Source organism: Jaculus jaculus, chromosome 14 (genome assembly GCF_020740685.1).
Source record: "Jaculus jaculus isolate mJacJac1 chromosome 14, mJacJac1.mat.Y.cur, whole genome shotgun sequence".
NCBI classification, from domain to species: domain Eukaryota; kingdom Metazoa; phylum Chordata; class Mammalia; order Rodentia; family Dipodidae; genus Jaculus; species Jaculus jaculus.
In genome coordinates, this window is record NC_059115.1 from 16,538,239 (window position 1) to 16,551,422 (window position 13,184).

Here is a 13,184-nt window from a genome sequence, read left to right on the forward strand (position 1 = left end):
GGCTGACCTGGAATTAACTATGTAGTCTCAGGGTGGCCTTGAACTCATGGCGATCCTCCCACCTCTGCCTCCCAAGTGCTGGGATTAAAGGTATGCACCACCACCGGCTAGAAATAATCTTGTTGAAGTAAACTCAACAGACTGGCTTTCTTTCTTTCTTTTTTATTTATTTATTTATTTATTTATTTAGTGACAGACACAGAGAGAAAGACAGAGAGAGGGAGAGAGAGAGAATGGGCACGCCAGGGCTTCCAGCCTCTGCAAAGGAACTCCAGATGCGTGTGCCCCCTTGTGCATCTGGCTAACATGGGACCTGGGGAACCGAGCCTCGAACCAGGGTCCTTAGGCTTCACAGGCAAGCGCTTAACCGCTAAGCCATCTCTCCAGCCCTCTTTCTTTTTTTTTTTTTCAATTTTATTTTTATTTATTTATTTATTTTGGTTTTTCGAGGTAGGGTCTCACTCTGGTCCAGGCTGACCTGGAATTCACTATGTAGTGTCCAGGTGGCCTTGAACTCATTGCGATCCCCCTACCTGCGCCTCCCAAGTGCTGGGATTAAAGGTGTGCGCCACCACGCATGGGAATTTTTTTTTTTTTTTTTTTACTTATTTATTTCACACAGAGAGAAAGAGGGAGCAAGAATGGGCATGCCAGGGCCTCCAGCAACTGGAGAGGAACTCCAGACTCATGTGCCACTTTGTGCATCTGGTTTACATGGGTTCCGGGGAATTGAACCTCGGTCCTTTGGCTTTGCAGGCAAACGCCTTAACCACTAAGCCATCCTTCCAGCCCCTCTTTCTTTTTTCTTTACTTTTTTTTTTTTTTTTTTTTTTTTGAGGTAGTCTCACTCTAGCCCAGGCTGACTTGGAACTCACTTTGTAGCGTCAAGGTGGCCTCGAACTCTCTATGATCCTCCTACCTCTGTCTCCTGAGTACAGGGATTAAAGGCATGCGCCACGTCAGGGCTTTCTTTTTTTCTGAGATACAGCAAGAATGAGAGTGAAAAAGAGAAAATAGAGTCATCAGCTACTGTGACTGAACTCTAGAAGTGGGTGCTATCTTGCGCACACGTGCAACCTTGCATGCTTGCATCACTTAGTGTGTCTGGCTTACGTGGGATCTGGGGAGTTGCACATAGCTCTTTAGGTTTTGCAGGCAAGTACCTTAACCGCTAAGACATCTCTCCAGCCCTAGAGTAATTTTTTTTTAATGTTTATTTATTTATTTATTTGAGAGCGACAGACACAGAGAGAAAGACAGATAGAGGGAGAGAGAGAGAATGGGCACGCCAGGGCTTCCAGCCTCTGCAAACGAACTCCAGACGCGTGCGCCCCTTGTGCATCTGGCTAACGTGGGACCTGGGGAAGCGAGCCTCGAACCGGGGTCCTTAGGCTTCACAGGCAAGCGCTTAACCGCTAAGCCATCTCTCCAGCCCCTAGAATAATTTTTTAAAAAATTTTATTCTCTCTATCTGCCTCTATCTTTCTCTCTCTCTCTCTCTCTCTCTCTCTCTCTCTCTCTCTTTTTTTTTTTTTTTTGTTTTGTTTTTCAAGGTAGGGTCTGTAGCCCAGACTGGTCTGAAATTTACTGTTTAGTCTGAGGGTACCCTCAAAATCATGGCAATACTCCTACCTCTGCCTCCCAAGTGTTGGGATTAAATGTGTGCTCCACCACTCCCAGTTTATCAACAATGGTCTTAACCAGCAATGGACCTGGCAAGCTCCATGGCTGGCCAGCCAGACCTGGCTTCTTTCTCTTTTAAATAAATAATATATTTAAAAAGGGGGGCTACTAGAGAAATGGCTTAACAGTTAAAGCACTTGCCTGTGAAACCTAAGGACCCAGGTTCAATTCCCTAGTAACCATGTAACCTGATGCACAAGGTGGTGTATGTGTCAGGAGTTTGTTTGCAGTGGCTAGCAACCCTGGCAGGCTCATTCTCTCTTTATTTGTTCTCTTTCTCTCTCTGAAAAAAATTTTTTTAAAAAAACAATATTTTTTTAAAATTTATTTTGAGCTAGGTGTGGTGGCACACACCTTTAATCCCAGCATTCAGGAGGCAGAGGTAGGAGGATCACCAAGAGGTTGAGGCCACCCTGAGCCTACATGGTGAATTCCAGGTCACCCTGAGCTAGAGTGAGACCCTACCTTGGAAAACCAAAATAAATAAGTAAATAAATAAAATGTATTTTGAGATGGGGGAGCATAGGCACACAACAGCCTCTGGCCACTGCAACTTCAGATGCATGCATCACCTTGTGCATCTGGTGTATATGGGACCTGGAGAGTCAAATCTGAGTACTTAGGCTTTGCAGGCAAGAGCATTAACCATTAAGCATCTCTCCAGCCCTAATTTTTTTTTTTTAATTCTAAACTGGGGCAGGGCATAGTGGCACATGCCTTTAACCTCAGCATTTGGGAAGAAGAGGTATGAGGATCACTGTAGCTTGTAGGCCAGTCTGAAACTACAGAATGAGTTCCAGGTCACCCTGGGCTAGAGTGAGACCCTACCTCAACAAAACAAAGCAAAACAAACAAATCCCAGCACTGGGAAGGCTGAGGTAGGAAGATCATTGTGAGTTCCTAACTAGCCTTGGCTAGAGTGAGATGCTCTCTCACAAAAAAAACAAACAAAAACTGGGCTAGGCAGACAGAGGTTAAAGAAACTTGATTACAATGCCTGTTGGCCTATGTTCAATTTCCTATGACCCACATAAAGCCATGTACAAAGTGGCATGTATGCATTCCCCTTCACCACACACTTTAAAAAATAAAAAAATTAAGCCAGGCGTGGTGGCATACGCCAAGGCAGAGGCAGCAGGATTGCTGTGAGTTCGAGGCCATCCTGAGACTACATAGTGAATTCCAGGTCAGCCTGAGCTACAGTAAGACCCCACCTTGGAAAGCTAAAAAATAAATAAATGAACTAAAGTAAAAATAAAAACTTGGCTAGAGAGATGACTCAGTGATTAAGGGTTCTTTCTTTGTAAAGCCTGTCTGCCTGGATTCGACTCCCCAGTACCCATGTAAAGCAAGATGAACAAAGGGAGGCATTCATCTGGAATGTGTTTGCAATGGCTGGGGACCCTACCATGTCCATATTCTCTCTGCTTGCAAATAAACAGAAAAATAAAAAAATTAAATTGATCCGGGTTGCCGGGCGTGGTGCCGCACGCCTTTAATCCCAGCACTGGGAGGCAGAGGTAGGAGGATCGCTGTGAGTTCGAGGCCACCCTGAGACTCCATAGGGAATTCCATGTCAGCCTGGGCTAGAGTGAGACCTTACCTCGAAAAAGAAAAAAAAAAAATTAAATTGATCCGGGTTGCTGGGCATGGTGGTGCAAGCCTTTAATCCCAGCACTGAGAGTTAGAGGTAGGAGGATTGCCATGAGTTCGAGGCCACCCTAAGACTCCATAGTGAATTCCAGGTAAGCCTGAGCTAGAGTGATACCCTACCCCGGAAAAAAAAAAAAAAAAATTGAGCCGGGTGTGGTAACCCACATCTTTAGTCTCAACACTTGGGAGGCAAAGGTAGGAGGATTGCCGTGAGTTTGAGGCCAGCCCGACACTGCATATTAAATTCCAGGTCAGCCTGGGCTAAAGAGAGACCCTACCTCGAAAAACCAAACCAAGCTAAATAAATAAAATGATTTTTTCTTCCTGCATAGCTTTCTTCCTGCCTATTGCTTCTGACACTCCTTCTCTCCTCTTCCTGCCTGAGACTTCTCCCTTTTTTTCAAGGATGAGCATTCACACCCCCTGCACCCAGAAACCTTTGCTAAATGACGTGTCCAAAAGGTATGACAGAAACACAGATCCACCTTGACCATTATCTCCTCTAGATTGGGCATTTGCCGACTGGGCTCGGCTGCCTGTGAGGGGCTGGCCCGTGTGCTCCAAGTTCACCCGTGCATCCGGGACCTGGACCTGAGCTTCAATGACCTGGGAGACAAGGGCTTGTGGCTGTTAGGGGAGGGGCTGCGTCACCCCACCTGCAGGCTCCAAAAGCTGTGGTAAGTGCCTGGCTTTGGTGAGGGGGCATGAGGTAAGCGCCGTTTCTCCCTCATGCATAAAAATTGAAAGAGGGTTGGGGAGATGACTCAGTGGTTAAGGCACTTGCCTGCAAAGTTTGTTTCCCCACTACCCACATAAAGCCAGATGCACAAAGTGGAACATGCATCTGAAGTTCATTTGCAGCACTGGATTTCCTGGCATGGCCATTTTGTTTTGTCTCTATCCCTTTCTGCTTACAAATAAATAAAAGTATGAGGGCTGTAGAGATGGCTTAGTAGGGCTGGAGAGATGGCTTAGCGGTTAAGTGCTTGCCTGTGAAGCCTAAGGACCCCAGTTCAAGGCTCGATTCTCCAGGACCCACCTTTGCCAGATGCACAAGGGGGCAGGCGCATGCGTCTGGAGTTCGTTTGCAGTGGCTGGAGGCCCTGGCGCACCCATTCTCTCTCTCTCCCTCCCCCTCTTTCTCTCTTTGTCTGTCACTCTCAAATAAATAAGAATAAATAAAATATTTTTTTTAATGTAAGAAAAATAAGCCACCACGTGCTAAATTGTGCTACCACGGGTCCCAGCATCAAGATCTGGGACATGGAGGGCAAGATCACTGTAGATGAACTGAAGCAACAAGTTTTCAGTGCCAACAGCAAGCCACCCCAGGGCCTATCTGGCCTGCTCTGCTGACGATCACACTCTGCTGCCTACATAGACGACCTGGTCCAGGTTTGGCAGGTGACCATTAGCACGCATCAGAAGTTTATGGCAATTTTACAAATAAAAATGAGCTTTCAAGGCCGCGTGTGGTGGTGCACGCCTTGTATCTCAGCACTCCACTCCAGCACTTGGGAGCAGAGTGAGTTCCAGGCCACCCTGAGACTATGTAGTGAATTCCAGGTCAGCCTGGGCTAGAGTGAAACCTTACCTCTAAAAACCAAATAAATAAATAGGGCTGGAGAAATAGCTTAGCTTTTAATGCACTTGCCTGCAAAGAAAGCCAAAGGACCCAGGTTCGATTCCCCCAGTACCCACAGAAAGCCAGATGCACAAAGTGGCGCATGTATCTGGAGTTTATTTGCAGTGGCTGGAGGCCCTGCCATGCCCATTCTTTCTGCTTGTCTCTCTTCTATTGCTCTCTGCCTACAAATAAACAAATAAATAAAAGCCTTTAAAATAAATAAAGCTGGAGAAGCAGTGGGCAAGGTGTACTTGCAATTCTCCCTACTGGGAAAGGGTAAACGCCAATATCTTCAGTGTTCCATCCAGGTACCTTTAAACATTTTTCCTTGACATTTGGTTGGGCAGACACATTTCTTCCTAGCCTCCTTCACACCATTGCACCAGGGATTGAACCTAGGGCTCCATGCACACTAGGTATTATGCACACTGTGATAAATCGCAGCCTTTTTTTTTTTTTTTTTTTTCGAGGTAGGGTTTCACTGTAGCTCAGGCTGTCCTGGAATTCACTATGTAGTCTTAGGGTAGCCTTGAATTCGCTCTGCCCCCCAAGTGCTGGAATCAAAGGCATGAGCCACCATGCCAAGCTTGTCTGTTTCCTCCTACACTGGGCTAAAAACAAGTGCTACATGTAGCTTGTCTTGCACAGGTTGGACAGTTGTGGCCTCACAGCCAAAGCCTGTGAGGACCTTTCTTCCATCCTGGGGACCAACCAGAGCCTGACTGAGCTCTACCTCACCAACAACGCCCTGGAGGATGCAGGCGTGCGGTTGCTATGCAGGAGGTTGAGGCACCCTGGCTGCAAACTCCGAGTCCTCTGGTGAGAGGTGGGACCTGAGCATCTGGTAGGGGGAGAGGGTCGGGCTCCAGGTCTGGAATAAAATGATCAAATAATTGAGATACATAACAGACAGGGCTGGAAAAACAGCTCAGCAGCAAAAGGCACTTGCTTACAAAGACTCCCTGCCTGGGTTCAATTCCTAAGCCACCCATGTAAGCCAGATGCAAAGTGCACCAGGCCACTGCAAAAAAACCTCTAGACACATGTGCCACCTTGTGCATCTGGCTTACTTGGGGACTGGGAAATCGAATGTGACTTTGCAAGCAAGCGCTTTAACCACTGAGCCATCTCTCCAGCCCAAACACTTTTTAAATTGAGGTGCATCAGTGTTTTTAAAGTTTGTAAACATTTATTCATGCAATCTGGCAGGATAGGCTGATACTTGCCCAGCGTGCTGCCTGAGACTGAATAAGCTGAGCCAACTTCCCCATGTTTTGGTGGGCAGTCTCAAAACAGATGGTCCTCCTGCCTCAGCCTCCTGAAAGCTGGAATTCAGGCACGCCACTACACGCTGCCCCAGCTCCTCTTCTTTCCCACGGGGCCACTGTCTCAGTTGGGATTGCCTGAATTCAAATTCTGTCATTTATCAACTTGGTGACATTTCTCTGTTATACCACCCTCTACCACCTTTAAAAGAAAGAAGTTGAGCCGGGCGTGATGGCACACGCCCTTAATCCCAGCATAGGTAGAACTCTGCTGTGAGTTCATGGCCACCCTGAGACTCCATAGTGAATTCCAGGTCAGCCTGGGCTAGAGTGAGACCCTACCTCAAAAAACAAAAAAAGGATCTGATTCCCCAGGACCAGATGTACAAGGTGGCGCATGCATCCAGAGCTCGTTTGCAGAGGCTGAAGGGTCCAGTGCACCCATTCTCTCTCCTTCATCCTCTCCCAGTCTCTCTCTCTCTCAAATTAAATGTATATATATACATATACGCAGAGAAGACGGCTCAGCAGTTAAGGGAGGTGCTTGCTTACAAAGCATTATGTAAAGATAGATGCGCACAGCGGCGCATGCATCCTGGCAACAGGCCCCTCGTGCGCCAGTGCGCTCTCTCACCCCACACGCAGAGGTTGAGAATGTTAAGGTAGAGGGTGGTCTAAAACCCAGGGAGGGTCTGGGGCACGGCGGGGCGATGAGTCTGTCACATGTAGCGTCCCTCAGGTTCCAGCCCAAATGAGGACTGTGCGGGAGTGTGGGAAGCAAGGCTAGGCTGGGCTGTGGCATACCTGAATTGCTCTCCGTTTAATGTTGTAATGATTAGCTTCCATCCTTGTCCTTAGGTTATTTGGAATGGCCTTGAGCAAGATGACGCACAGGAGGCTGGCCGCGCTGCGGGCAGCAAAACCGTACTTGGACATTGGCTGCTGAGTGGCGATTTTAGGATAGAGGAAGGCGGGGGACAAGCTTGATCCTCACTGTACCACACGATGACCAAACTCCTTGCTTTCGTAAAACAGCTGGAGGGCCATAGGCAATATAATTTGTAGCATTCTTGCCTAGCATGTACAAAGCCTTCGGTTCCTACCACCACATAAACCTGGCAGGATACCAGCACCGGGAGGTGGAGGCAGGATTGTAAATTCAGTCACCCTAGTCTATTTTATGACCAGTGGAGCGTGGCGGCGCACGCCTGTAATCCCAGCATTCTGGAGGCCGAAGGATAAGGATCACCCTAAAATAAATTGAGTCCATCCTGAGATTTCTTGCTCACCCTGAGACTACATAGTGATTTCCAGGTCAGCGAGAGCTTAAAAAAAAAAAAAAAGTCTGGGACAGGAGTTCCTCTGGTGAAGAGATTCGGGTGGGTCAAGCCTGTGAATCAAACGAGCACTGGGCTACGTTGGCAGGATGCCTGCCTGGCACACCCAACCAGGCGTGGGTAAGAGGCCCGTACATGCTTTCAATTCCATCGCCCAGGAGACTGAGGCAGGATGATAGCCATGAGCTCGAGGGCCACAGTGGACTAGAGACCACCCAGGGGGAACTAAAGCCGAAATGGCGGGGGACACGGCTGTAATCCCAACACTTGGGGAGCTACTAACAAATTCATGGCCAACCTAAACTACACTAACATGCAGGGCAGCCTGAGGACTGAACCCCCACCCAAGAAAAAGCTAGCACTAGGGAGACTCATTGAGACCATAGTGAATTCAGGTCAGCCTGAGCTAGTGAGACCCTACCTCAAAAAGCCAACTAAATAAACCCACTACAGGGTGGTTTAGCAGACTGCCCAGGACCCACGTAACCCAGATGCACAAGGGGCGCATGCCTCGAGTTGGTTGGCAGAAGCCGAAGGACCGGGCCTGGGCATACCCGTGCATCGCCTGAGGATACACAGGTGGCTGGAGTCTCTACTTAAACTGGCAAAAAAAAAAAAGTGAATAAAGCTGGTTGTGGTGGCACACAACCTCTAATGCCAGCACCCCAGACTAAGGCTGGCGAATCAACGTTGAGATTGAGACCAACCTAAGACTACATAGTGAAATCCAACCTCAGAAAAAAAAACAAACAGGTGAGGGGGTGGCTGGTTTAGAAGCAGTCACCCACATAAAACATTCTAAAGCCGGGCGTGGGTGGTGGCGCATGCTTTTAATCCCAGCGATAAAGAGTTAAGACCCTACCTTGAGAGAAATTTTGGGGACTAAAGACTTCGCTCAGTGGATGAGCACCTGTCTACCCACGTCCCAGGTTCAGGCCTCAGCACGGGGGGAGGGGCGGCTTAGAAGCACAGGCAGGCAAGGGTGATGATCCAGACACCACCTTGTGGGCAAAGTCTACAACCCAGCTCGCCCGGGACAAGGTAAAGGCCTATTTTTTGGGAAGAGACTACTCAAACCTGCTAGGACCCCAAAACACAAGTGCCTGCAGAGCTAAAGACTTTGGAAGAGGTAACGAGGGCCCTTTATTTAGAACTCACGGGTGCCGTCCTTGGCCTTCAGGGCTCGTGGCACACTTAATTGACCGCATAATTTTAAAGCCTAATTCCCAAACCCTGTCAAAGACCTGAGATATTTAACGTGGGGCTTGAGAGACGGCCTGCAAAGCGAAAGGACTGTCCAGGACGCATCTGGGCTTGCAAAGGCTGGAGGCGCTGGACGGAGCGCGCCCATCCTTGCTCAAAATAAACTAGGGTGAGCGCACACCTTCAACCCCTACACTACGGACGCAGAGGCCAAGAGGACCGCCAAATGAGGCCAGCCTGGTCTGAAAGCCGCCTCACCTTGAAAACCAGCCTTTATAGTGCGAGGCATCGTTCCGAGGCCAACAAGGGCTACCGTGAATTCCCCACCTGGAAAGGAACAAACCTTGGGATTTGCAGACGACAACCTTTATTAAAAGCGAACACAGCCGGCTGTGGAGCACGCATCCTTTAATTTCCGAAAGCATGACTTTTACACTTCATACAGGTGATCAAGCTCACTCCGTGCGGGATCCACGTTCCTGCGGGGCAGGCTAGGGGTCCGAGGCCGGTTTCGACGCCTTCCCCACGCGGAGACACACAAAATGGAAGCACTTTCCCATCGGGACACGGCAAGTGCCTCCATTCTGAGCGCCGCCGGGCGGGACTCGGGCCCGGGGCGCACGCACGCACGGAGCGGGCGGCCGCCCACCCCGCGCCGCTGCGGAGCGAGCGGGGTCCATCCAGGGCGCAGAACACGGAGCTAGACGGCCTGGAGACCCGGGGAAGCCCGCCCCCCCCCACCCCAGCACCCCGAAAGCACAACTCCCCAAGCTCCGGGGCTCGAACACCAATGCAAAAGGTCAGCGCGCTGCCGACGCTTTTAGGAGGCAAAGGTAGCAGGACTGCCGAGGGCTCCGCTCCGGGCACCCCAACACCCAACCTTGAAGACAGGTTTTGCCCCCTGAAAACGTCAGCCCTGCTAAGCACGAGAGCCCCGGGGCACAAGCAAGCGCGAAGCCCCGGGGCCAGGTGCCCGCACACCCGGGAGGGCTGCAAGGCAGCTCCCCGCGGGAAGACGCCCGGACCCTTGCCACCTGCCGAGGGATGGCCGGGGCTCCGCGGAACACGCCCACCGGCGACACCCAAATGTCGTAGCACTTTCCACCGAGGACCGGAAGAGCACCCCCACATTTGAGTGCAGCCGGGTGAGCTGCGGCCGGCTGCCCCCCACGAAGAGCGCAGCGCGCAGGTTCTCTCCAGCGACGGGTTCTCCGCCGGGGACACTCAAAAACTGGCGGCACTTTTCTTCCAATGACAAAAAAAGTGCCCCCACAGTTTGAGTGTGCCAGGCGAAGGGCATCCACGCGGGGCGGCGGAGGGCTGGGGGGCCGGCGGCACCGGGAGGGCGCGGGAGCGCGAGGTCGCGGGTCCGGGGAGCCAGGCGGACGGACGCGGGACGAGCCGAAGGACAGACGGACGACGTGGTGGAAGCAGCTCTCATCCAGGAACATCCACAGCTCGCCTGCGCCGCGGCGGCTCCTGGGTCCTTATATAGCCCCTCGCGGGCAAATTGGCCCAAGGGCTGCAAGGAACAAAGACCACTCCCCCACCCAGGCCTATTTCCCGCCCGGACCCACCCTACTTCCTCTAGGCTGCGTTTACCTCGGTCGGGGTCACCTTCATTCGCAATTGTTTGTTTTTTCTTTTGTTTTTGTCTTTGGAGGTAGGGTCTCACTCTAGCCCAGGCTGAGCTGGAATTCACTGTCTGCTCTCAGGATGGTCTTGAACTCGCGGTGATTCTTCTACACCTCCCAAGTGCTGGGATTAAAGGTGTGAGCCACCATGCACGGCCTGCTTTTTCTTTTCTTACTTTTTCTTTTTGGTTTTTCAAGGAAATGCCTGTTTTTAACCTGGGCTGAGCCGGCATTCATTATTTACACTCAGGATGACCTTGAACTCAACATTGATCCTACAATCCCACCCTCCCAAATGCTGACATTAATGGTGTGCACCCCCAAGCTTGGCAGTTGTGTATCTTTTAATCCCCCACATCGTAAAATAAATAAGCAACCCTCCAAGGCTCAGGGTCCATTGCAGAAGAGGTGGCAGAAAGAATGTAAGAGCCAAAGGAAGAGTACCACTCCTTACATACAACTGTCCAGACAGAATTTGGCCTCGATGTCCAAGACCTCGCAGTGCCTAGCAATGCCCACACAGGACCCTCATAATAGGACAAAAAGATGACACCAAATTAAAAGACAAACTAATGGAGAGGAGGGAATATCACGGAGAGCAGAGTTATAAAGGGGAAAGCGGGGGATAGAGATACCATAGTTTGTTGTAAGTATAGAAGTCCATAAAATATACGTGCATATACATACATACATATATATGTTTTATATATATATATATATATATATATATATATGACAAGTTCGGTGGGTGTGGGCTCACTCAAGCCCAAGCCAACCTGGAACCCACTCTAGCCCTAGGCGAGCCTTGAAATCCTGGGTGGCCTTGAGCTCTGCCTCCTGAGTGCTGGGATTAAAGGTATGCACCACCACGCCCGGCTTTTTTTTTTTTTTTTTTAGAATGTAACCAAACCAAAATTGAACTCAAGGCAATCCTACTGCCTCAGCTTCCTAGGATTGAGTCACCTGGGCTTCATATTTTGACTCCTAAATGAGCTTTGTGGGTTTGTTTTTTTAATAGAAATGACAGGTACAATTTCACATGCTTAAGAAATAAGACTTGAGGAGACAGAAGTAGGAGGTTTGCTGAGTTAGAGGCCTCCCTGAGACTACATAGTGAATTCCGGGTCAGCCTAGGCTAGAGTGAGACCCTACCTCAAAAAAAAAAAAAAAAAAGAAAAAAGAAAAGAGATGATTTGACGGCCTATCAAGCGCAGACCAGGGCAATACATGGAGGCCTTATTGTCTCTCAGGGAAACGGAAAGGTTTTCCTTTGCAAGTCACAAGACCTTCTTGTCATTGTAATGACCTGAGCTCCCCACCCAGCCCGCAATATTGTCTACCCAGCCTGTTGATTACAATAACAATACACTCACTGTATAGCTCCCTACAGCTTTGGAAATCCCTGTATGCATAAATATCCATTGTGATAATCCTAGCATACCATCAATAAAATGTTTTTCCTTTGCCTGCGATGAGTAACCCATAATCAATCCTATTTCTGATATTAAAGGAGAGCTACCATTTTATCCACATCATTTTCTGTGAGTTTAAGGAAAATATTCTCCCAAGGCTGGGGCATGAGACCAAATACATCTACACAGGGGGGAGGTGGGGCAGGTACTCTGGGAAAGTCCTAGAACTGCTGCTGCGTTTTTAAAGGCTGCTTGGTGGCACCTGGCAAAACCATATATCAAAAAAAAAAAAAAACTTGGGGCTGGAAAAATGCCTTAAGCCCCAATAGCTAAAAAGCCTGATGTCCCAGGTTGGATTCCCCAGTACCCACGTGAAGCAACGTGGCCCTTACAGCCGGAGTTGGTTTACAATGGCAAGAGGCCATATTGTATCAATTCCACCCTTTCTCTTGCAAATAAATAAATCTTATAAAACGTCAATGCAGGTGGGTTTGGTAACTCACACCTATATTCACAGCACTCAGGAAAATGAGGTAGTGAGTTCAAGCCTAGCCTGGATGCAGAGTGAGTTCCAGTTCAGCCTGGAATAAAGTGAGACCCTGCATAAAAAAAAAAAAAACCAAAAAAACAGAGAGGGATGGAGAAATGGCTTCGTGGTTAAGGTGCTTGCATGCGAAGATCAGAACCCAGGTTCGACTCTCGAGACCCCATGGAAGCTCAGATGAGCATGGTGGTAAATTGCGCCTGGAGCTTGTTTGCAGTGACTAGAGAACCTGGCATTCCTATTCTCTCTCTCAAAAACGCAGGCTGGGGGCCAGGCGAAGTGGTTCACACCCAGCACCCTGAAACCACCTAGTGAACTCCAGGTCAGCCTGAGCTAGAGTGAGACCATGCCTCAAAAATCAAAAAACAAACAAACAGAAAAAAAACAGCTGGAAAGATGGCTTAAAACCACCAAAATAAAAATAAAGATAAGGGTTTCTAGCTGGACGTGGTGGCACATGCCTTTAATCCCAGCACTCAGGTGGGAGAGGTAGGATTACTGTGAATTCAAGGCAACCCTGAAATTACATAGTGAATTACCGGTCAGCCTGAGCTAGAGTGAGACCCTACCTCGGAAAAAAAAAAAAGGGGAAGGCTGGGTGGGTGGTTTAATGGTTAAGTCGCTTGCTTGCAAAGCCAAAGGACCCAGGTTCATTTTCCCAGGACCCATGTTAGCCAGATGCACAACAGGCTCATGCGTTGCAGTGGCTAGAGGCCCTGGCGCGCTCATTTCTTTCTCTCGGTCAAATAAATAAAAATAAATAAATAAATAAAGTATTTAAGAAAATAAGGGCTTGTGACAAGAAGCTTAACAGCTACAGGCATGC

At 49.1% G+C, this 13,184-nt stretch overlaps 1 protein-coding gene across 3 annotated transcripts in view; it reads left to right on the forward strand.

Annotated features, from left to right (window-relative positions):
* Positions 1–7,174, forward strand: part of Nlrp12 (NLR family pyrin domain containing 12) — a 28,181-nt gene extending 21,007 nt beyond the window's left edge. For 2 of the 3 annotated variants that reach the window (XM_045134406.1, XM_045134407.1), the window contains 3 exons: positions 3,843–4,013; positions 5,612–5,782; positions 7,087–7,174. In XM_045134406.1, the coding sequence (XP_044990341.1) occupies positions 3,843–4,013; positions 5,612–5,782; positions 7,087–7,174 (430 nt within the window). The remainder of the gene's footprint in view (positions 1–3,842; positions 4,014–5,611; positions 5,783–7,086) is intronic. The other variant, XM_045134408.1, reaches the window with a different exon arrangement.
* Positions 7,175–13,184: the final 6,010 nt, after the last annotated feature.